Source organism: Trichechus manatus, unplaced genomic scaffold, assembly GCF_000243295.1.
Source record: "Trichechus manatus latirostris isolate Lorelei unplaced genomic scaffold, TriManLat1.0 scaffold00206, whole genome shotgun sequence".
NCBI lineage: Eukaryota > Metazoa > Chordata > Mammalia > Sirenia > Trichechidae > Trichechus > Trichechus manatus.
The window spans coordinates 3,075,499-3,101,127 of NW_004444142.1; the positions used below are offsets into that span (position 1 = coordinate 3,075,499).

General features: G+C 38.0%; 1 protein-coding gene across 2 annotated transcripts in view; it reads right to left on the bottom strand.

The window, feature by feature from the left end:
- Positions 1-25,629, bottom strand: part of TSHR (thyroid stimulating hormone receptor) — a 173,284-nt gene that overhangs the window by 70,100 nt on the left and 77,555 nt on the right. For both annotated transcript variants that reach the window (XM_004388084.1, XM_004388085.1), the window contains exons 2-3: positions 9,986-10,057; positions 3,006-3,080 (exon numbers count right to left, since the gene is read on the bottom strand). In XM_004388084.1, the coding sequence (XP_004388141.1) occupies positions 3,006-3,080; positions 9,986-10,057 (147 nt within the window). The remainder of the gene's footprint in view (positions 1-3,005; positions 3,081-9,985; positions 10,058-25,629) is intronic.

Consider the following 25,629-nt stretch of genomic DNA (forward strand, 5'->3'; position numbering starts at 1 on the left):
CAGCTTGGACTTCTTCCTTCAGTACCATCAGTTCCTGATCATATGCTACCTCTTGAAATGGCTGAACATCGACCAATTCTTTTTGGTATAATGACTCTGTGTATTCCTTCCTTTCTTCTTTTGATTCTTCCTGCATCATTTAATATTTTCCACATAGAATCCTTCACTATTCCAACTTGAGACTTGAATTTTTTCTTCAGTTCTTTCAGCTTGAGAAATGTCGAGTGTGTTCTTCCTTTTGATTTTCTTTCTCCAGCTCTTTGCACATGTCATCATAATACTTTACTTTGTCTTCTCGAGCTACCCTTTGAAATCTTCTGTTCAGTTCTTTTAAGTCATCATTTCTTCCTTTTGCTTTAGCTACTTGACGTTCAAGAGCAAGAGAGTCCTTTCTGACATCCATTTTGGTCTTTTCTTTCTTTCTTGTTTTTAATGACCTCTTGCTTTCTTCATGTATGTTGTCCTTGATGTCATTCCATAACTCATCTGGTCTTCGGTCATTAGTGTTCAATGTGTCAAATCTGTTCTTGAGATGGTCTCTAAATTCAGGTGGGATATACTTAAGGTCATACTTTGGCTCTCGTGGACTTGTTCTAATTTTCTTCAGTTTCACTTGAACTTGAATATGAGCAGTTGATGGTCTGTTCTGCAGTCAGCCCCTGGCCTTGTTCTGACTGATGATATAGAGCTTTTCCATCATCTCTTTCCACAGATGTAGTCAATTTGATTCCTGTGTATGCCATCGGGCGAGGTCCATATGGATAGTCACTGTTTAGGTTGTTAAAAAATGGTATTTGCAATGAAGAACTTGTTGGTCTTGCAAAATTCTATCATGTGATCTCCGGCAACATTTCTGTCACCAAGGCCATATTTTCCAACTACAGATTCTTCTTCCTTGTCTCCAACTTTCGCATTCCAATCACCAGTAATTATCAATGCATCCTGATTGCACGTTCAATTAATTTCAGTTGCAGAAGCTGGTAAAAATCTTCAATTTCTCCATCTTAGACCTTACTGGTTGGTGTGTAAATTTGAATAATAGTCATATTAACTGGTCTTCCTTGTAGGCATATGGATATTATCCTATCACTGACAGTGTTGTACTTCAGGATAGATCTTGAAATGTTCTTTCTGATGATAAGTGCAATGCCGTTCCTCTTCAAGTTGTTATTCCCGGGATAGTAGACCATATGATTGTCCGATTCAAAATGGCCAATACCAGTCCATTTCAGCTCATGAATGCCTAGGATATCAATGTTTATGCATTACATTTAATTTTTGTTGATTTCCAGTTTTCCTAGATTCATACTTTGTATATTCCACGTTCCAGTTATTAATGGATATTTGCAGCTGTTCCTTCTCATTTCGAGTCATTGTTTTAAAGTCTTTGTCTGATTGAAATCTAAAGGATTTCCAATATCTGCATTTCCTGTGGATCATTTTCTGTTTTTTTCCTCTTGATTTTTTCCCATTAATTCTTGTTTTTTTTTTTTTTTTTGTATGCTTGGTATTTTTTTTTTAATTCAAATTAAAAAAAAATTCAGTCTTTATAAGGCTTCTGTGTTTATGAGGTATGATCTATTTCTAGTTATCCCATACACCTAGAATGAGGCTCTTTAGAGATCTTAGCTAAAATATTGAGGTGTTTACTATGCACCATCCTCCTTAGTTGTGTTCTCAACTCAAATTTTTATTTCTGTACCCTGTGAGAGTACCTAAACCTCTGTTCAGCCTCATTCTCTCAGCTGTTGCTTACAATTCAGCAAATACTCAAGGGGAAGATAATCAAAATGTTAGGGTTACTTTTGGGGGCTTTCTTCTATCCCCTCAAGTCCCTGCTGCCTTGATATCCTTCCAATACCTTTAAGCAGATTTTTTTTTTTTTTGTCCAGCTCTTCTAGTTGTTCTCAGATAATAACTGATCTTATGTGATATTGAGACAACAGTATTGTTGAAGGCAGTATAATGTAGTGCTTAGGGCATACATTTTTGAGTCAGACAGTCATGATTTAAAAAATCTAGCCTTATCCCTTAGTGACTATGTGACCTAGGGAAACACATTTAGCCTCTCTCTGTTGTGTTTTTCCCATATAAATAATGAAAATAATAATCCCTACTTTACAGGTTTATTTTTTGAGGGTTAAATGAGAGTTAATTGAATAAACTACACAAAATGCTTAGCATAGTGTCTAGAACATACTGAGTATTTATTGATGATAGGTGTTTCTTTTTCTTCATTAATCAAATAAAGTTAATATTCCATAACGTGTCTTCTTACAAGAATTAAATGTGATATTACATGTAAAATTCTTTATAAGTTGTAATGTACTAGAGAACTAAAAAAACAAATAATTATTTATGAAGTGTATTGACTGTTTCGTATATGCTAGTCATTGTGCTAAATGCTTACATGCATTATCTCATTCAGTATTTATAATTACCATATGAAGTTGGAACACTTATTACCTTTATTTTACAAATGAGGAAACTGAAGAGAGGAAAGATTATATGATTTGTCCAAGATTAAATAGTGAGTAGACAGAGAAGGCAAGGTTTGAACCCTACTGTGACCGACTCCAGAGCCAGAGTTTTTAACCACCTCCTATTCTAATATCACTAAGCTATTCTTAATAAAGGAAAAAACTGTTTGTTTTTATACCTCATAATCTTGCACAGTCCCTGGCATTAGGTAGGCACTCAATAAATATCTATTGACTCACTGACATATACACCAGTAAAATGTACAGACACCATAGTAATAGAATAAAATAATAGCTTAAGTAGAGGACTTCGAACGTTGTCTTTCAGCTTCCAATCATGGAATTGAGAAGTAATTAGGATAGATTAACATAAACTCAGAGTGACAAAAACTTAAGAATTTGATCATAAACAGAAGTTTTGACCCATGATCTAGAAACCAGTTCTCACTGCCATCTGGAGCCGCAAAATCATCAGTCATGGGTGGCTATGGCTGGGAGCCCTGCTGCACTTTCCATTGTACTTACATGTGAGTCATTTTACTCATATTGTAGAAGGAATGTGATTCCAGCCGCTGCAGAGTTGCGTCTATTGATAAGTAGCTGAATATCACAAAAATATAAGACAAAGTAGGAAGTTAGTAGGGTTGTGAATTTCAAACATAGTGTTAATTTTGATGTAACTTCTTTGTCAGGGGCTTTCCAGATCATGCAACATCCATATTCCTCATGATTTCTCCTTATAGTAAAATTAGTTACTACTTTTTTTGCATCCCATAATGCCTGAAGTTTCCCAACACCATAAGTCCTACTCATTCTTCAGATCTCATTCAAATGTCACTTCCTTCAGAAGCTCCCCTAGGTCAGATTCCTCGTAATATATCCTCTTAGCACCATAAACTTCTCCTTTCATTAATTATAATTTTGTGATTTTCTAATTGTTTGTATATTTGATTTATGTTGTCTTACTCACTAGACTGTAAGTTCTCTGAAATAGAAAACTGTTTCTGCGTTTGCTGATCATTGAATCTTGAGTGCCTTTCATAGTGCTTGCATGTAGTACACTTTCAATAAATATATGTTAAGTGAATGAATGAATAAACGAATGAATAGATGAATTATTCAAAGTAGCAGAAAATGCAAGGCCTTAGGAAAAAACATAAAAATTAATAAGAGGGCATCTTTAATAGACTATTTAATGGCATGGGATTAGAAATGTAGTTTCAGAGAGGATGAAGACAAATCCAAATTCCTCTAATGGAACATTCCAAGAACTTGTCATTGCATATTCCTTCAAGACTTTTCTTGATATAAATGAGGCAGTCATTCGAACAGAACAAGGGGATACTGCACGGTTTAAAGTCAGGAAAAATGTGCATCAGAGTTGTAACCTTTCACCAAAGATGGCGAGACTACGTCTCTCATACTTTGGATATGTTGTCGGCAGGGATCAGTCCCTGGAGAAGGACATCATGCTTGGTAAAGTACAGGGTCAGTGAAAACGAGGAAGACCCTCAAGGAGATGGATTGACACAGTGGCTGCAACAATGGGCTCAAGCATAACAGTGATTGTGAGCATGGCGCAGGACCAGCAGTGTTTCCTTCTGTTGTATATAGGGTCGCTATGAGTCAGAACTGACACAACGGCACCTATCAACAACATCTTGTCTCCCTAACTTTGCATATCTATTGCTTCAAACCGTCTCCTGAATTTCTTAGTTTAGAAGTGTGAGTATTTCTCAAGGTTTTAGAAGAATAGTCAATTCAGCTCACATTATAAGGACTGGAGTTCCAGTTTCTCCACCTAATGACATTCTTAGAAGGGTGCTATAGCTTGGTTGTAAAGACAATATGTAGGAAGTATTTATTCAGTGAAGTGGAAGTAGTGATTCTCTGATTACTTACTCCTTTTTTATAACCAGGAAAAAATCAGACCTCACCTCTTCCTCAAATTTCTTCTTAGCATGTAAATCTCATATGACCACTAGGCTGACCATATTATTTATCATCCAAACTAGGATATTTTTGTGAGTGAAATTGGGATGCTATTAATAATTATGCCAGAATAACAAGTGGGAATTTGAACTGTGGCAGGCAATCCTACCTAAGGTCATCCTGGTGATTTCTCCCTTCCCATAGACATACCACCTCTTTAACTATTACTCATTCATGAGTATGTGCTTTCACTTTAAGAAATATCTATTGAACATTTAGACATTCTTCTGGACATTGACAAAACTGACCCATTCCCTACTTTCGAGGAACTCACAGTGTAGTGGGAGATACAGACGGATAAACAGATAACAAACTGGATTGATAAGGGCTCTGATGGGATTCAGGGAACACTTAACCCAGGCTAGAGCATCTAGCATCTCCTTGGAAGAAGGCTCAACTCACCTTTAAATCTGCCTGGATATCTTGTGTATCTGTCAACCCTCCCTCTCTTATTTCCCTCCACATTTAGTTGAAACCTTCTCATCCAATTTCTAACCCTGTCACCTCTGCCTGTAATCTTAATGTTGTTGTTGTTGTTGTTGTTAGGTGCTGTCGAGTCAGTTCTGACTCATGGCGACCCTATGTACCACAGAATGAAACACTGCCCGGTCCTGCACCATCCTTAAAATTGTTGTTATGTTTGGGCCCATTGTTTGCAGCCACTGTGTCAATCCATCTCTTTGAGGGTCTTCCTCTTCTTCGCTGACCTTCTATTTTACCAAGTATGATGTCCTTCTCCAGAGACTGGTCCCTCCTGACAACATGTCCAAAGTATATGAGACGTAGTCTCGCCATCCTTGCTTCTAAGGAGCATTCTGCTTGTACTTCTTCCAAGACAGATTTGTCTGTTCTTTTGGCAGGCCATGGTATATTCAATATTCTTTGCCAACACCATAATTCAAAGACGTCAATTCTTCTTCGGTCTTCCTTATTCATCGCCCAACTTTCGCATGCATTGAGGCGATTGAAAACACCATGGCTTGGGTCAGGCGAGTCTTAGTCTTCAAGGTGACGTCTTTGCTTTTCGACACTTTAAAGAGGTCTTTTGCAGCCAATTTGCCCAATACAATGTGTCTTTTGATTTCTCAACTGCTGCTTCCATGGGTGTTGATTGTGGATTCAAGTAAAATGGAATCAAATGCATTTTAATCAATTTGGTCCAGCTGTGAGGATTTTGTTTTCTTGATGTTGTGCTGTAATCCATACTGAAGGCTGTGGTCTTTGATCTTCATCAGTAAGTGCTTCAAGTGTTCTTCACTTTCAGCAAGCAAGGTCATGTCATCTGCATAATGCAGGTTGTTAATGAGTCTTCTTCCAATCCTGATGCTGCGTTCTTCTTCATTCAGTCCACCTTCTTGGATTATTTGCTCAGCATACAGATTGAAGAAGTATGGTGAAAGGATACAACCCTGACACACACTTTGCCTGATGATAAACCATGCAGTATCCCCTTGTTCTGTTAGAATGACTGCCTCTTGATTTATGTACAGGCTTCTCATGAGCACAATTAAGTATTCTGGAATTCCCTTTCTCCACAATGTTTTCTATAATTTGTTATGATCCACACAGTTGAATGCCTTTGCATAGTCAATAAAACACAGGTAAACATCTTTCTGGTATTCTCTGCCAGGATCCATCTGACATCAGCAATGATATCCCTGGTTCCACGTCCTCTTCTGAATACAGCCGGAATTTCTGGCAGTTCTCTGTCGATATACTGCTTCAGCAACTTTTGAATCATCTTCAGCAAAATTTTACTTGTGTGTGGTGTTAATGACATTGAAATGTTCTTTTTGATGATGAATGCAATGCCATTCTTCTTCAAGTTGTCATTCCTGGCATAGTAGACCATTTGATTGTCCGATTCCAAATGGCCAATACCAGTCCATTTCAGCTCACTAATGCCCAAGATATCAATGTTTATGTGTTCCATTTCATTTTTGACGATTTCCAATTTTCCTAGATTCATACTTCATACATTCCATGTTCTGATTATTAATGGATGTTTGCAGCTGTTTCTTCTCATTTTGAGTTCTGCCACATCAGCAAATGAAGGTCTCGAAAGCTTGACTCTATCCATGTCATTAAGGTTGACTCTACTTTGAGGAGGCAGCTTTTCCCCAGTTGTCTTTTGAGCGCCTTCCAACCTGAGGGGCTCATCTTCTGGCACTATATTAGACAGTGTTATTCATAAGGTTTTCACTGGATAATTCTTTTCAAAAGTAGACTGCCAGGTCATTCTTCCTAGTCTGTCATAGTCTGGAAGCTCAGCTGAAACCTGTCCACCATGGGTGACCCTGCTGGTATCTGAATACTGGTGGCATAGTTTCCAGTATCCCAGCAACATGCAAGCCCCCACAGTAGGACAAACTGACGGACACGTGGGGGGTACTCTTAAGAGATAACTTTTTATATGGGAATTCCTTCAATTTGCCACCAACAAATCTACTAACTGACCTGCATCTGCCCCATCTTTTGCTACTTTCCTGTTATAATGCAGAAGGTGACCATCTGCCTGTAGAAGGTCATTCCCTTCTTTTTGGATTCCATCCCCTCATGTCTCCTCAAGGAACTCATGCTTTCAAAATTGTTCTTTTTACACTCTCCAACTTCCCCCTCTTTACTGACACCTTCCAGTGGTCCCAGTTACATCTGCCTATGACTCTCAAGTCTCAATCTCCACCCAAATCTCTCCCCTGGGTGCTCCCCACACACCCAGCATTTCCAGTCTTCCTTACTGTGTTTTACTTTTTCCATATCCATTATTACCTTCTGAATTAGTATATAACTTACATATTTATTATGTTTATGGTTCATTGTCTATCTCTTCCATTTAAGTGGAAGCTCCTCAGGGGCAGAGATCTTTGTTCACTTTACTCCCTGGTTGTTTTCTTAACTCCGAGGACAGTGATTGACACATCGCAGAGACTGAGTATATATTTGTTGAATGAATGAATGAGAAATTATGCATATGTCCTAATGTCTATTGGACTTATCTGCTTGAAGCCTAAAAGGCACCTCCAATACTACGAATGAACTCCTAATATACCCTCTACTCATCCACAGCAGATCCACAAAAAATGCTGCTCTATCTCAGCAAATGCCCTCGTCACCACACAGTCGTCCTAGCCAGAATCCTGGATGCAATTCTTTTCCATCTCCCTCATCCTGCAAATCAATCAAATATCAAGTTTGTCAATTATCTCTTATTTATTTCTCAAATCTCACCACTTTTTCTTTACCCCCCACTCAACCATCATTATTCAGCCTCCTCACTAGTTTCTGGTCTCCAGCCATAATCCTCTTCAATCTACTCTCCACAGTACAGTCAAAGGAATGCTTCTAAAATAACAATCTGATCACGTCACTCTGGCCTGCTTAAAACCATACAGTGGCTCTACCTTGTCCTTAGGGAAGGCTTCAAATTCCTTCACATGACTCAAAAGACTCTGAATCTTGCTTACCACTGGTCTTATTTTTTGCTACCACCTTCCCCTCCTATCCGAAGCTCCAGCCTTAACAAACTTACTTCAATTTCTCAAACAGCCCAGACTTTTCCCTCCTGCTTGGAACTATTTTTCCCACCAACTTTTTGCCTTGATAATGCAGATCTCAAGCTAGGTATCATTTCCTTCAGGAAGACTTCCCTGATCATACCGCCCAGGTCATGTGTCTCTCATATGAGTTCGCACAGCTTCTGATAACTTCTCACATCATGACACTCATCACTCCCTCAGGAATGAAACTGAAGTCTTCATGAGTGTTGTCCACTGTTGTCTAAGGAGCATCTAGCATAATGCCAGGCATAAAGTAGGACTCAATAAATATTTGTTGAATGAATGAAGTAATAGCCAAGCTATTGGAACATCCAAGCGGAGACACCAAATAGGCAACTGTATAAGAGAGATGAGGGAAAGAGAGGAGCTAAAGGTGATTGAGGTCTTTAGTTTATAGGGCACTAAATGGTGGTGCTGTTAAAAGGAGAAGGAGTTTAGGAGGAAAATCATGTGTTTATTTTGGATTTGTTGAGTTTGAAATGCCTGTGGAACATCAAAGTGGTGATTTTCAGAAGGAAGTTTACAATGCAGTCCCGAGTTGGGAGCCCTGGTGGCACAGTGGTTAAGTGTTATGGCAGCTACCCAAAAGACTGGCAGTTTGAATCCACCAGATGCTTCTTGGAAACTCTATGGGACAGTTCTCCTCTGTCCTATAGGGTCACTCTAAGTTGGAATCGACTCTATGGCAATGGATTTCCATGGATTTTGAATTGTAGGAACGAGTCAGGGCTAGAGATATTAGTTTATGAATTAACTGCATTAGGTAAGAGTGAAGCCGTAAGAGTTCATTCAAGGAGAGTAGGGTATATAGGAATTAAGACAAAATTAACAAAGAAAGTACTGGTATTTGAGGAATTGGCAAAAATAAAGTAAAATAAAATAAACTGGGATATGAAGAAGGAAACTGAAGAAGAGTACTCAGTGTAAGATATGACAAAGAGGGATGAAAGAGCAATAAGAATGAAACCAAAGGAGACAAGAATTTAAAAATGGAAGGCAACATCCAGAATTGTAGAGAGGTTCAGTTAGAATGATTTCTCAGCCTTGCACTATTGAGATTTTGTACTGGAAAACTTGTTATGGGGGGCATTGTTCTGTGCATTGTGGGATGCTTAGCAGCATCTCTGGCCTCTACTCACTAGATGCCAGTAGTGCCCCCTCCAGTTGTGACAACCGGAAGTATCTGCAGACATTGACAAATGCCTCTGGGAGGTAAAATCATGCCTGATTGAGAAACCAGTGAAATGACACAGCAGAAACTCAATAAATGGTCATGAAATGAGTAAATTTACCCAGAAACTGCACAGGCTGCTCCTGGTTGTATGTGATTTGGTGTGCCTAAATGATCTGCATTGCCTGTCACAATAAATTAAATGAAGTAGAGACTTGATTCACCTCATATATAGATGTGCTCTTTGTCAACCCAACGGAGAAATCCTTTTTCCCTCCGCTCTGAGTGGATAGCAATTCAGTCTTCTAAGGTTTAGAATTATTCCTAATTATTTTCTTTTATTTCCTTTCTCTTTTATGAGAGAAGTCAGAAATCGTTGACTACAATTATGACAAATTTAAACTTTTGTATTAGTGGTGAAAGGTAAATCAAGAATTGGTTACTAAAATTCATAGATCAGAGATAGATAAATAAATCTGTTTACAGAAGAGATTCCTAGCTAAAGTTTTCATCCCAAGATATATTAAAATATGTTGAGGACTGTAAAATTCTCAAGACCAAAAGAATTTAAATTTGCTTTAGGTTAAAAAAATCATTTAGGAACTAAGGAGTGGAAATGTAGCAAAATCAAATAAACATCTTGTACTTTCACATACTTTAAAAGTGTACATTGACTTATAGCAAGTATAATAGATAACAAAACATTTTTAATAGAGCACATGTGACAATTAGAAAATAACATGTCACAGTTGCAAACTATTTTGATATTTGAAAGAATTACTTACATCCTGGAAATATTGGGCAGATTTGAAAATGCATGACTGGGAATAGTTTCCAGATGAGTCTCTGTAAGTTTCCTATGAAAATAAGTTACACAATTAGAGTTTTAACCACTGGACTGTTCTAACGACTCATCTTATTTGTAAAGAACACATTACTAGAAACACGACAGTCCTTAAAACATGTATTTCATCATACATAATAAATAAAAATAATAGTCAGTGAAAACACAGTTTTTTTCCCCCAATAAGACAATAGTTCAAAATGAGATCCAGACGCAGAAAACAAACCTTCAAACCTTATCTTTGAGTTAGCCATAAACTGACATGCCTTGCCTATTGTTTCTAAGATTCCATTCATTAACTGAAGGGCAGCATAATGTATTCCTAAGTATAGTAGGACTACTGAATTCATATCATACACTTGTCAGTGAACATGTCTTAGAATTTCATCAAAATATATATTAAGCACAATTAAGAGAAAATAAATGCATATGATTTTATCTTAGATTAAAACCAGCAGTATAGCTACAATCCTTTTGCCCAAGCAAAGATCTTTTCAACCATCACCTTGAGCTCGTTATCTACTTGCTGCCATTCATAAATAACTGACAAGGAGCATCCTCAGGATCTCAAGACATCATTGTTAGATATGCAACATAAAGGTTGTGGTTTCTCCTTCAGTCTTTTTTTTCCCCCTCCTGATATGATTCAGAAGGCTGAGATTATTTTCCTCATAAAGAAACATCTTGATGCATCCCAGTATGTCTCTGCGCCGAGGTGTTCTATAGTTTAGGAGTTCTCTTTTACTTTAGAGACTGCTTGAATAGAATCCTGTATGATAAAAGATTTGCCTAGTGTTCTAACTCACTTGGCAAATACAGTGACGTCCCACCACACTACCATCTTTCCCATGAGTCTGTTTTTGCCATTTAAATACCTATAATCACATATTTTCCATTTAATATCTTATTTATAGATATTAGATTAAAATTGAGTATTGCTACTTCTAGTCCACAGGGTTCTCAACACTCTGTTTTCTTGGTCTATGCTAGAAACTCTGGTGGTGTAGTGGTTAAGAGCTATAGCTGCTAACCAAAAGGTCAGCTGTTTTTGAATCCACCAGGCGATCCTTGGAAACTGTACGGGGCAGTTCTACTCTGTCCTATAGGGTCGCTATAAGCTGGAATTGACTCGATGGCAATAGGTTTTAATCATAATGCAATTTGGGACAGAAGACTAGACAGAAGACAATGTTAAATGAATGGACTAACAGAACGACAATTTATCATATAAATCACCAAATTCAATCCCAATTTAGCAGCTCATATATTTTGCCTGGATATGTCCAATCGTAATGTGTACATAATCTAGAAAAATATACCCATTATTGAATTTATTACTATGATTATTACATTTGGTATAACTTGTCTTGGTTGCCTCTCTAAAATTTACCACACGATGGCTTATACTTTACTTTCTTTCCTGGCTTTTAAAATCTTATAAGCCTGATCAACATTATGAAAACATTTAGGAGGATTTTCCTTCTGAGGCATCTATAAACCCTGTTGCCATCAAGTTGATTCCGACTCATAGCGACCCTACAGGGTAGAGTAGAACTGCCTCATCGGGTTTCCAAGGAGTGGCTGGTGGATTCCAACTGCTGATCTTTTGGTTAGCAGCCTGAGCCCTTAACCACTGCACCACCAGGGCCCCAAGGCATCTATAGCGCTTCAATTAAAAAAAACAAAAACATTAGCTAGGATATGGGACCTCACTAACTAAATAAGGAAGATGTCACACTTATTTGCAGAGTCTTGGTTCCATTTCCCCCAACAGTTTTACTCGAAGATGAGGGTGGTGGAGAATAAATTATCATATTATGTGGATGTCTTGCTGATCCTGCATGATAACCCTGCATGAACAATAATGCTTATGGGGATTTTGTGGTTGGTTGTTATGGTCATGGTTGTGTTATGGTTGTGGTACAGAATGTTTATAATCAACCTGTTTCTCTGCACCCTCCCTTCCATCTAGTGGGAAGCCCCTGGATGTTCCTTCCATTGTCCACATTTTCAAGAGTAAAACTTTTATTCAAAAAAATCTTTTATGGTATTGTAATTATTGCTTTAAAAGCAAATGGGGAAAGGAAAAAAAGGGAATCAGATTATTTGGCCCTAATATTTTATTTTTGTTTCAGAATATTTTTAAAATTTTGTCATTGTTGAGAATATACACAGCAAAACACACACCAATTCAACTGTTTCTACATGTACAATTTAGTGACATTGATTACATTCTTTGAGTTGTGCACCCATTCTCACTCTGCTTTTCTGAGTTGTTACTCTTCCTTTTTTTGAAGAGTTGTGGAAAAGGAAAAATACATAAGTATATATTCTTCTGACAAAAATATTAGAAAAGCTTCAAGGTGTTATACTATTATCCAAAGAATTAGCATCAAAGTAGTATCCGTTTCACATAAAATTATACTAGGAACTGAAGAGACTCTGTTTTCTATTTGCCTTTAATGGCTCAAAATAAGAAACCAATGATTATTCTCTCTAAAATATAATGAAACAAAATCAGAAAATGTACCTTATACAAATAGTACAAGTATTTACTGTTAGTGGTTAAGACAACATATAACTCATCAGGAACAAAGTACACAGCTATAGTTTCATATCCTAGGTGGAGTATACACATCTAATAGTTAACAAGTTAACTTTAAGTTCTAACAGGAAACTATGATATGGAAATTACATAACAGAATATGCATTTAACCTGGTGGTGCAATTTAAAAAGGTTTTTTTTTTCCTATGATTTATTTTAGCCTAGAATGATCAGTGAAGATTTGACTTCAAATCAAATGTTTCCTCAGGGGTGGGGCGAGAGGGTGAGGGTATTCACTAACTAGATAGTAGATAAGAATGATCTTAGGTGAAGGGAAGGACAGCACACACTACAGGGGAAGCCAGCACAACTGGACTAAACCAAAGCTAAGAAGTTTCCTCAATACAATCAAATACTTTGAGAGACAGAGTAGCAGGGATACAGAGCTGGAGACCATGCTTTCAGGGGACATCTATGTCAATTGGCATAACAAACCTTATTAAGAAAATGTTCTGCATCCTCCTTTGGTGAGTGGCGCCTGGGGTCTTAAAAGCTTGCAAGCGGCCATCTAAGATGCATCAATTGGTCCCAACCACTTGGAGTAAAGGAGAACGAAGAACACCAAAGACACAAGGTAAGTATTGGCCCAAGAGACAGAATGGGCCACATAAACCAGAGACTTCATCAGCCTGAGACCAGAAGAATTAGATGGTGCCCGGCTACCACCAATGAACGTCCTGACAGGGAACACAACAGAGGGTCCCTGATGGAGCAGTAGAATGATGGGATGCAGAACTCAAATTCTAGTAAGAAGACCAGACTTAATGGTCCGACTAAGACTGGAGGTGCCCCAGAAAGCATGGCCCCTGGTCTCTCCATCACCCCAGAACTAAAACAATTTCCGAGGCCAACTCTTCAAACAGGGATTGGACTGGACTGTGGGACATAAAGTGATACTTGTGAAGAATGTGCCTCTTAGACAAGTAGATATAAGAAACCAAAGGGGTGGCTTCTGTCTAGAGGTGAGAGGGGAAGGCAGAGAGAGGAGCTGGTTGAATGGTTCATGGGGAATCAGGGGCGGAGTGGGGGAGTGTGCTGTCACAGAATGGGGTGAGCGGTTGGTGTCTCATAACAATGTATGTTGAAAAAAAATACTGTATGGGAGACTAACTTGAAATGTAAACCTCATTTAATTACAACAATAAAAAAAAAAAATCAAATGTTTCCTTTGGACCTTACTGTGACAAGATTTATATTTCTCAAATGTCTGCATTTGGAAGACATAATGCAGAAATAGATACGTTGCATGTGAAACATCACTGATTGGCTTGTGGATTTTGCAGGAAAGGATTCAGCTTGAAGTAGTGTCTTTTTCTGGTCTTGCAGTAACAATGGGGGAGGAAAATCTGGTTAATGCCAGTGAAGAGAGCAAACAGTTCTCTTATTTTCCAACAACAACAGCCTGTGCAATTAACATTTTCACAGTAATCTTGCCTGATGATAGGCTCATTTCACTGAAATTTCATCATGCATTTCCAGTTATTACATTCTAACATTTTGTTTTTTTACAAGGTTTCTGAAGTCATAAATACATAGTTTGTGTGTATGTGTGCCCACGTGGGTATGGGTTTTAAATAATCAGTGTTGCATGTTTCCCACCACAACTCCTATTTGATAAACAACTGTAAAGTATGAGCAGATGAGCATGACTGAATTGTACTGGATGGAGAAGCTTGGCTCATCTGATTTGCCAAGGCTAAACCTGTGGTCCAGACATCAAACTTCCCTTTTGTGTGCCATATTTTTGGTCTCCTGGCAATCAGGTTGAGAATATTTTGTGATTCTGCCTCAAGCTTGTTTGTTTAATGTTGGTGTCATCTGCATTTCAAGGGCCTCTTTTTGTATTTAATACCTAAGCCAGTCAATGTATCAGTATTTCATTGAGATGTGCCAAGTGTATGAGGCTGAACTAATCACCATGAAGACAGAAACTACTGATAGTATGTTGTTGTTGTTGGATGCTGTCAATTCTGACCCAGAGTGACCCCATGTGACAGAGTAGAACTTCCTCATAAAAACCCAAACCAAACCTGTTGCGAGTCGATTCTGACTCATAGCAACCCTATAGGACAGAGTAGAACTGTCGCATAAGGTTTCCTGGGAGCTGCTGGTGGTTTTGAACTGTTAACCTTTTGGTTAGCAGCTGCTAAGGTCTTAACCACTGCTCCACCAGGGCTCCAGGACTTCTCCATAGGTAGTATAAAAAGAGGGAATTTGTACAAATAATTCAGACACTTATATATTATGAAGTTGTGGATTATAAATTGGACAATATTAATGTAATTGTAATCTAACAGATTTATCATTTGCCTGGTGTTTCTACTTCAGTGAGAAGAAAATCTCACTGGTGAATTTGCTTTGCTATTGTGGAATTATTTTTATACTCTGCAGCAAATCTTGAGAGAGTGCAGGCAACCACAGGATTTAAAATTAGGAATGTAGACCCAGAAGTATCATTCAATCAAGAATTTGGGATTATTTGGGTATAGACAGCAGTGGGACTTATTTTTAAATATGAAAAAATTTTAAGATCTGTACCATGTTGTGTTTTTTGTTTTTAGTGGTGGAATGGATAAGAATTTAGAGTCTGGGATTTTAATCACTGTTACTGCTGAATTATTTACAAAAATACTGGGGGATGTCTACAATGAAAGGTGTGAAACCACAGCTGAAATAGAGTAACATACCGCCCAAATGCCAAATGCCCCTGTTGTGAATCATCATTTTGGGACAGATGGACTTTCAGTCTGGGCTTTAGTTATTTTTTGTGATCTGAGTTTCAGAAACCCAAGCAATAGCCTGACAGACTTGGCTTATGGAAACTGTCTAGCTTAGACTGTTTGGGAAAGAGTTGTCTATTCGTAATGCTTGGTTTAAGTCTCTAGGAGGTTGAAAATATTTAATTTGGTTTTATTTCATTATTTGGGGTAAATTTTTATATTGATACCTTTTTCACAATTCTTTATTGAGGTATAGTTTACATTCATTAAAATGTACAAATCTTAAAGGTATGCTTGATGACTTTGTACATATATACACTCATGTGACCAGTATCTGGTTGTGACTCAGAAACACTTCATAAATCAGCACATGTATAGTACTACAATATGTTGAGCGCCTACCACATGCTAGGCATCATGCAAGGTGCTGGGGATGCAATGGTAAGTGAAGCAGACATAGTTCCTGCCTTCGCAAAGCTGAGAGCAGGAAAGGAGTCAGACATTATACTAACTATATTATCATCACTGTAATAATGCTATGAAGGAAGACTACAGGGTCTATGAGGGTATATGAGAAGGCCTCTCTGAGGCATCAGTTTAAGCTAAGACCTGAAGGTTTCTAACAAGCTCTGAAGGATTTAAAAGTGTCAGCAAAAGAAGCAGAGTGATGGGCCGAGTCAGGGCTTTCTGAGCCTCACTTTCTCAACTCAAAAAGGGTGGTAATAATTATCACTTAGTTGCCATGAGAAGAAGGTGAGGTAGATATGAAAGTGAATCATATCTGGCAAAGCAGTGAGTGAAGGACAGGGATTAAAATGCATGGGATCTTATCTAAAATGATGCCCATAAAGACAGATGGCATTCAGTTCATACTTCTAGATAAAAGCAGCTGATTGAACACTTTTCATCTGTCCAGTATTCTGGAAGTAAACTTCTTTACAAATGGCAGTGAGGGATTTGGCAGAAGAGAACGTTTTTCCTGTTTATCACATACCTATTGGCAGCTAGAAGTTCATTGCCTCTCATTAAAATTTCGAAATATTGCCAGTGATTTTTTTCCAAGGGAAAAAAGGCCTTATTGGCTTAGTAGACTTTCAAACCAGTAAGATTCTAACGGAAGTGAGAAATTCAAGAGTTAGTATGTATATATTTATCATCTATATATTCTACTCAGAAATATTGACTGCCACAGTCAAACCTTTTTTTGAAAAGGTAGGTGTATGTGTGTGTATGCATGTATGTTTTTGTTGTTTATTTTGTGGCTGTTATTATTATTGAGGTATGAGAAAAAATTTTATTTGAAAAACGACCAAAAGAGCAACTTCTTCCCATTCTAACTTTGCATTTCAGGTGGTAACACTTTTGTATGAGTTAATTCTCCTTTCTGTGCTTATGTTTCAACTGTTACACATTGACTTCTAATCTGTAAAAATGATGAGGCGGGGCCATCGTCTGATCTCCTCTAACTTCACAAGGGGGAAGAAATATTATCAGCATCAACAGCCCAAGCTGATTCCTGTGAGGTGGCTGTCAGACATGCCTTCACCTTCCAAACTTTTTACCAATTCTGACACCATCTGTTCCTCCCATGGCACTCTCTACTTCTCTGCTGGTTTGATAATTCATTGCAATGGCCATGCAGAACTCACAGACCATCCTCACGATTATGGGGTGTACTAGAGAAGTAGCAGGTTACAATTCAGGATCAAGAAATACTCAGGATACATTTCTTCAATCAGAACAGTCTCCTCTCAGCCCTGCCTGCAGGCACACCTCTCTCTGGCCCATTGGGCTCTGCCCTGCTCAGGCAAGTGTTACAAAGCTCTTTTAGCTCTGCCACCAAGTGCCCGGAGGCACCCTACTCCACCAGGAAGCCTCCTGCCCAAAGGCACTCATCTCTCTCGCTCCATGGGTCAGCAAGCCTAGCTCCAACAAGTGCCTGGAGGCGCCCTACTCCACCAGCAAGCCCCCTGCCTGAAGATACTCAACTTTCTCACTCTTGTGGGCCCAGTATCCCACCATGCCATCTCCTACCACTCTTCTGGTTCTGCTGCCTCTGCTGCCATTATTTCTCTGCTGCTCTTTCCTGCTGTCTCTCGCCGTTTCTGGTGTTACAGCTCTCTCTCTGTGTCTCCTGGGTCTAAGAGGTTCTCAGTGCAGTGATCCTGGGTCCAAAGGACACGTTCCACTCCTGGCTCTTCTTTCTTGGTGGTGGTGAAGTCCTCCCTTCCCGCCTCTGAGATGGCTCATTTTAAGCCTAGCAGGATGGCAAACTGACCAATATCCTCATCAGGGTTCCATATACCTTATTTGGATTGTCACCCCCACAAGGGTGCCATGCATCTTATTTACATTATTAGCAAGCTATCCAGTCCCCTTGGTGTGCCACAAACACCTCGTTTGCATAGTCCCATTCAGTCATTTGGTGGGAGTTACAAAGATCACGGCTGGAAAGGCCATATTAAGTAATTCACTGCACTACAAAATCACATTCTTCCTGCCGAACATTTCCTTTTTTTTTTTTTGAATAATACTGTGTTTCTGGGGAAAGTTTACACGGCAAATTAGATTCTCATTTAACAATTTCTACACAAATTGTTCAGTGACATTTGTTACCTTTTTCACAATGTGTCAGCATTCTATTATTTCCATTCAGGGTTGTTCTGTTTCCAATAATCTAGTTTCCCTGCCCCCTTACCTTCTCATCTTTGCTTTAGAGTAATTGTTGACTGTTTGGTTTCATATAGATGACTTTTTAAAGTAGCGTAGTACTCATGGGTGATATTCTTTATTTTATGAGCTGATTCGTTACTTAGCTAAAAGCTGGCCTCAGGGAGATAGTCTTGAGGAGTCCTCTAGTCTCAACCAGTCTAGTAAGTCTGGACTTTTTTAAGAATTTGAGTTCTGTTCCACATTTTTCTCCCATTCAATCAGGATCCATCTACTCTGGCCCTGATAGAAATTTGTGGTAGTGGTAGCCCAGCACCATCTAGCTCTTCTGGTCTCAGGGTAGATGAGGTCATGGGTCATGTAGACTGTTAGTCCTTTGACTACTTTCTTCTCTGAGTCTTTGGTTTCCTTCTTTCTCTTTTGCTCCAAATGAGTAGAGATCAATAGTTGTATCTTAGATGGGTGCCCGCAAGTTTTTAAGACACCAGAGACTACTCACCAAACTAGGATGTGGAACACACACTTTATGAACTATATTATGCCAATTGACTGAGTTATCCCACGAACCTATGATCCAAATCCTTCAAACCCAGAAAACCAATCCCATGAGGTGTTTGATTATGTCTAAGAAGTATCTGTAACTGTGCCTCCTATGTGCTTTATTATATATCTGTATGAATATATATGCATGCACACACATACATGTATATACATATAGCTACATCTATATGTATATATACACATATATACATATATTGCCCACCATTTCTGCTGCTCTTCATTCATTTACGTAGATCCAAATTTCCATTCATATCATTTATTGCCTGAAGGACTTCTAGAACCTTTTTTTTTTTTTAAGTGCAAGTCTGTTGAATATTCTCAGCTTTTGTTTATCTGAAAAAATCTTTCTTTTGCCTTCAGTGTGGAAAAATAGTCTCACTGGGCATAAATTTATAGGTTGACAGTTTTTTTTTTTTCTTTCAGTACTTTAAAGATGTCATTCTGTTGCCTTCAAGACCGAGCAGTTTCTGACAAGAAGTCTTGCTCCTTCTTATCTTTGTTCCTCTGCATGTAACGTGTCTTTTTCTCTGATTGCTTGTAAGATACTTATCACTGTTTTTCAGTAATTTGATTATGATTTGCCCTGGTGTAGTTTTCTTTATGTTTATTTTGTTTGGGATTTGCTGAAATCTTCTTGGATCTTTAGGTTTAGACTTATTATCAAATTTGGAAAAATTTTATTGATTCAAATATTTTTTTTCTGTTTCTTCTCATCTCCTGAAACACCAATTCCATGCATGTAAGGTTACTTGATGTTGTTGCATAGGTCATTGATGCACTTTTCATTTTTTTTCTATCATTTTTTTCCCTTTATGCTTCATTTTGGATAGTTTTTATTGTTACGTGTTCAAGTTCACTGAACGTTTTTCTTCTGTAGTATGTAATGTTATTAATACCATTCTCTTACATTTCATTTTATATATTGTATTTTGAACCCTAGAATTTCCATTAGGTCTTCTTTATATTTTCCTTTTTTATTCTCCCTATGTTCACATTTTCTTTTACATTCTTGAGCATATTTAGAAGATTTTTAATATATGTTTTAAGATCCTTGTCTGTTTATTTTGTCATTGTTAAGGTGAGACATATCTGGTCTATTTCTATTGATTGATTTTTCTCTTTGTGATAGGTCTTATGTTTCTGGTTTGTTGTTTGTTTGTTTTTTCATTTCTGATGCTAGAGAGATAAGATGATGTGCAAAATATCCCTGAAGGAAAAAAATATTTACTGGGTTCCACTGTGGTAGTAAAAATACGGACATAGAGGGCTCTGGGGACCATGGTCTCGGGGAACATCTAGCTCAATTGGCATGATACTACTTATAAAGATAATGCTCTACATTCTACCTTGGTGAGTAGTGTCTGGGGTCTTAAAAGCCTGTGAGCGGCCATCTAAGATACTCCACTGGTCTCATCTCTTCGGGAGCAAGGGAGAATGAAGAGAACAGGATACAACGAAAAGATTAGTCCAAAGGACTAATTGTCCACAGCTACCAAGACCTTCACCGGACTGAGTCCAGTACAGCTAGATGGTGCCCGGCTACCACCGCTGACTGCTCTGACCAGGATCACAACAGAGGGTTCTGGACAGAGCTGGAGAAGGATGTAGAGCATAATTCTAACTCACAAAAAAAAAAAAAAAAAAAAAAAAAGACCAGATTTACTGGCCTAAAGGAGACTGGAGAAACCCCGAGAGTATGGCCCCCAGACACCCTTTTAGCTCAGTGGTGAAGTTACCTCCGAGGTTCACTGTTCAGCCTGCAAGTGGACAGCCCAGTAAAACCATGAGAGTAACGAGGTACAGGAGTCCAGTGACAAGGCCCAGAAGGCAGAAGGGGAGTAGGAAGCTGATAATAGGGAACACAAAGTAGAATAAGGATATTGTTGATGTGTTATGAGATTGTTAACCAATGTCATAGGGCAACATTTGTAGTAACTGTTAAATGGGAGACTATTCTGTCCTGTAAGCCTTCATCTTAAGTGAGAATAACAGCACAATTAGCAGAGCGTAGTCAATGTCACTTAAATGTGTATGTAAAAAAAATTTTTGAAATGGCGTATCTTTGGCTATGTGTATTTTCACCAAAAAAAAAAAAAAGTTGAGAATTTAGAGGGTTAAAATGTTGTGGGGTTGTTAACCAATGTCATAAAACAGCACGTGTGTTACTGTTACGTGAGAAACTATCTGTTCTGTAAGCCTTCACCTGAAGTACAATAAAATATTAAAAAAAAAAAAATACAGACATAAATTTTTCTCCCATTGAATTTAGTTTGATCTTGGTCATTTTCTTGACTAAAATAATGCTGCAGGAGAAACATTCCCAGACTTCAGGGGCTAGATCAGAAGAAGTCTTTCAGATTCTCCTCAGTCTCTTAGAATACTCTGGGAACTCTGAACTTTCATGTAGGAAGTCTGATTATCCTGAGACTACCATGCAGAGAGGCCACATGTAGGAACTCTTCAACAGTTCCAGCTGAGACCAGTGCTCCAGCCATCCTCATCAAGGTAGAAGACATGTGAGTGAACCTATCTTGGACTCTCTAGCCAAGCCCATTTGTTAGCTGAATACCTTTGAGTGACCTCTAATGATACCACATGGAGCAGAAGAATAACGACCCAGTTAAGACCTACCCTAATTCCTGACCCACAATATTATGAGATACAATAAATTGGTTGTTGTTTTAAGCTTCTACATTTTGGATTAATTTTTTATGCAATAATAGATAACTAAAATATTCACTGTACGACCTATGATATTGTGCTAGGAAAAAATACATATAATGGGTACAACAATGGGCTCAAATATACAATTGTAAGGATAGCATAGGACTCGGCAATGTTTTGTTCTGTTATACATAAGGATGTCATGAGTTGGAACTGACTTGACAGCAACTAACAACAAACATATATATATTTGTTTGTTGTTAGTTGCTATCAAGTTGATTCTGTCTCATGGCAACCACGTATTACAGAGTAGAACTGTTCCATAGGGTTTTCTTGGCTGTAATCTTAATGGAAGCAGATTGCCAGGCCTTTTCTTCCACAGTACTGCTGGGTGGGTTTAAACTGCCAACCTTTAGGTCAATAGTCAAGCTCAAACTGTTTGTGCCACCTAAGGATACACACACACACACCAACACACACACACAAACACGCATACATGTATATGCATATAATATGTATATATATATGTTTGTGTGTATACGTATATATGTTGTTGTTGTTGTTAGGTGCCATCAAGTCAGTTCCGACTCATAGAGACCCTATGCACAACAGAACGAAACACTGCCTGGTATTGTGCCATCCTCATAATCATTAACATGTTTGAGCCCATTGTTGCAGCCAATGTGTCAATCCATCTGCTTGAGGATCTTCCTCTTTTTCTGACCCTCTACTCTACCAAGAATGATGGCTTTCTCCAGAGACTCGTCCCTCCTGATAATATGTTTAAAGTATGTGAGATGGTCTCACCATCTGGCTGTACTTCTTCCAAGACAGATTTGTTCGTTCTGGCAGTCCATGGTATATTCAAGATAATTTGCAATGCCATAATTCAAATGCATCAACTCTTCTTTGGTCTTCCTTATTTATTGTCCAGTCTTGTGGGACAACTCAGTCAAATAGCATAGTATAATTCATAAAGTGAGATTCAGAGAGTTTAATTGAATTGCCCAAGGTCACACAGTAAGTGAACTGTCAGGGATTTGAACCCTCTGATGCGAGGGCTCAAGCTGTCCTGGCAAAAAGAGGTAAGAGAAATTTTTATGGCTTGATGAAGCTCTCTATCCCATTACCTTTTTCATTGAAGGAGTGAGCACATTTGTATAAGGATCAGGCCGCCTGAGAATGAAAGCTTGACCCCTTCCTTCCTGAGCTGTGATGTTACTAAAAACCAAAAATGAAACTAGTCACCATGGAATTTGATTATGACTCATAGCAACTCCATGTGTATCAGAGTAGAACTGTTTTCCATAGGAGTTTCAATGGCTGATTTTTCAGAACTAGATTGTCAGGCCTTTCTTCTGAGGTGTCTCGGGGTGGACTCAAGCCTCCAACCTTTCTGTTAGCAGCTGAGCACTTAACTGTTTGCACACCCAGGGACTTTGTGATATTACTAGACCCTGTCTAATGGTCTGAAATAGTCCTCAGTGAAGTCTATTGAAAGGAAGACATCTAGCTTCTCTCCATTCCTTCCCGTGCAACTCACTCTGCAATTAGTGAGGTTATCAGGGCCGCTGAACTATAGTTTAAATAGTTGTGGAGTTGATAGTGGTTCTATAAAGTGTGGGGCTGTGGCTCAGTCATTCCTCTGGTTTGGTCATCATGGAAAAACTTATCATGAGAACTTAAACTAAATATTTATAATTTGCGGCACCCAAACATGGACCTTGTATGGCTGAGTGTGACCACTTCTTTCCTTGAAGACCCCCTTTGTTCCACGCAGGGACCTGGACCAATAGCTGCCACATTGGAGCAGTGGGCCATCTCTACCTGCCCTTAGGAATCAGAACTGACTGTGAAAGGAGCCCACCTTTGGAGATTTTCAATAACTTGGGGGTGAGGTGGAGAGAGTATTAAGCAAACTGGATGTCTTTCTTTCCTATTTCTAACATCCTGGAAATTAGACACTGAGATAGATGTTCTGCATTTATGAAATTATCTTTTAGAATTCTTGCTTCCCTAACTATTCAGAAAATGTGCAATTGGTTTGGATTTATGTTTTCATTGAAACACAGTGATTGTGAAGATGAAAACAAATTATAAGAGAGAAGGGACTGTGTTCACCTCCTTTACTGTCTTTCATAATATATATTTGGAAAAAAGGAGGACACTGTAATCATTACTGATTTCTTTTATACGCTGAAAAAGCATTTGAAATGAACTCAATCTTCAGACACAGGCATGGTTTTTCTGATATTTCTATGTGGATCCTTTATGCAGGCCAAACCGAGCACTTTGAAGTACCTAGACAAACCAAAAAACTACTATTTAGTTGGCTGCAATTTGCAAACAAACTCCCTATTCTTTGGATTTCTGGTAAAATTATTTCCTGCTCTTTCACTTCAAACATAAGCAAAACAAATCTTCATCACAGCAAAAGAATACGGATAATTGAAATGTCCAATGACATGGAATTGGCTAAATAAACTATGATGCCTTCATAAAATGAAATCTTATTCTGCTATTAAAATTTATGTTGGAGATGCATGAAAAGAATATGGAAAAATGTTTATAATATAATATTAGTTAAAATGAACCAGTTCAAAAGAGTACATGCATTATAAATCGCTTTTACTTAAGTATGTATAAATTGCACAAGAAAACTTCTAAATAGATGAACAACTTGTAGACGTTCTCAGGGAGTGGAATTCTAGATATTAAATTTTATTTTGATAACCTGTACTTTCTAATTTGTCTACAAAGAACATGTATTTCATTTAAAATAACAGGAAAAGTTATTAACCATTTTAAAAAGTGTGAGTGGGTGGAGCAGGGTTGGATCAATCATTCATAACTATGAGCATGCTCTACAGTTCTAGAATAGTTATTTTCCACTAAAAGGTTAAAAGCCTGGATGGGTACTTGGGGTAGTGTAAAGAGGAAGTATTGGTTATTTCAACCCAGCAGGGCAGATCACAAGATTCCTCCATAGAATAGAACTACACTGTGCAATATGGTAGCCACGGCCACATGTGGCTACTGAGCCCTTGAAATGCAGCTAGTCTGAACTGAGTTGTGCTGTGGGTATAAAATACACACTGGATTTCAAAGATTTAATAATAAAAAAGAGTAAAATATATCATTTTCTATTGATTACATATTGAAATTATAATATCTTGTATATACTGGTTAAATAAAATATATTATTAAAATTAATTTCTCCTGTTTCTTTTTACTTTGTTTAATGTGGTTATGAGAAATTTTAAAATTACATGGGTGGCTTCTATTATGTTTCCATTGGACAGTGCTGGAGTAAAGAGGAAACTCAGCTCTAATATTCCATATCTTATTGTGAATCATGAGGGATTTTTAGGAAGTTGTTCTAAGTACTTGAGATGTTAGTATAGAATTAAAAGAATATGAATCAATTGCAGATTTAAAGAAATAATGCCTACTTTCAAAATCTGAAACGAGGCATCTTAGTGATGTCCTATAGTAGCAAAGTATAAATAAATAAGGAACAATGTAGGTAGAACTGCCCTTAGAATATATTTCATTTTCCTAGTTGAACCTAATGTTTTCATTAACAATGCACTTGATACCTTCCCCATGACTCATTTGAGAAATTCAATTAAAAATGAATTTTTGATAAACTTATTTATTAAAATATAAATGAAGATACCTAGAGTTAGACCCTTTGCCCACTTTGCCTCCTACTTGTGCAGTGCCTCCAAAAGTAAGACTGTAGGGTCACAAACTGGACAGTGATTGGATGCCAAGAGAGGGGTGGCAATGTGGAGGAAACCCGTGTTCTTCCAAGCATAACACTTGTACATCGCTAGCAAATCAGCTTTCTGTCCTCTCTAACTCTAGGTGCCAGAGTGTGGAATTCTGTAACATCTAAGGCTTATACAGAGTATACCTGGATACCCAAAATCTATGGGAGGAAACCGTAGAGATTTTCTGATTGTTTTAATCACCAAGATAACCAATAAGAGCTTCCTGGTTCCCAGTATACCTCACAGACAGATCTAAAGTTTTATGATGCTATGATTTTATATGAAAAGGGCACCAAAGCTTGGTGTGTATGTCCTTGAACAGCCTCTACTGTTATAAAATGGGCAAATTTTATGACCAAAAAGGCATGTTTGCTCCATGTATACTACATACAGAACACATCTCCTACCGACAGTGCCCTTGATTAAAGCAAAAAAGGTAACAATAAAGCCACATACACATTTCCCACTGGTAATCCTCTCAATTAAAAATGATAAAAATAAACCCACATGATCTTCCATTTTAAATGAGTCTGCGTGGTTGGGAAGTACAAATGCATCTGTATCAAGTGGTCGTATTCATAGTTCCATT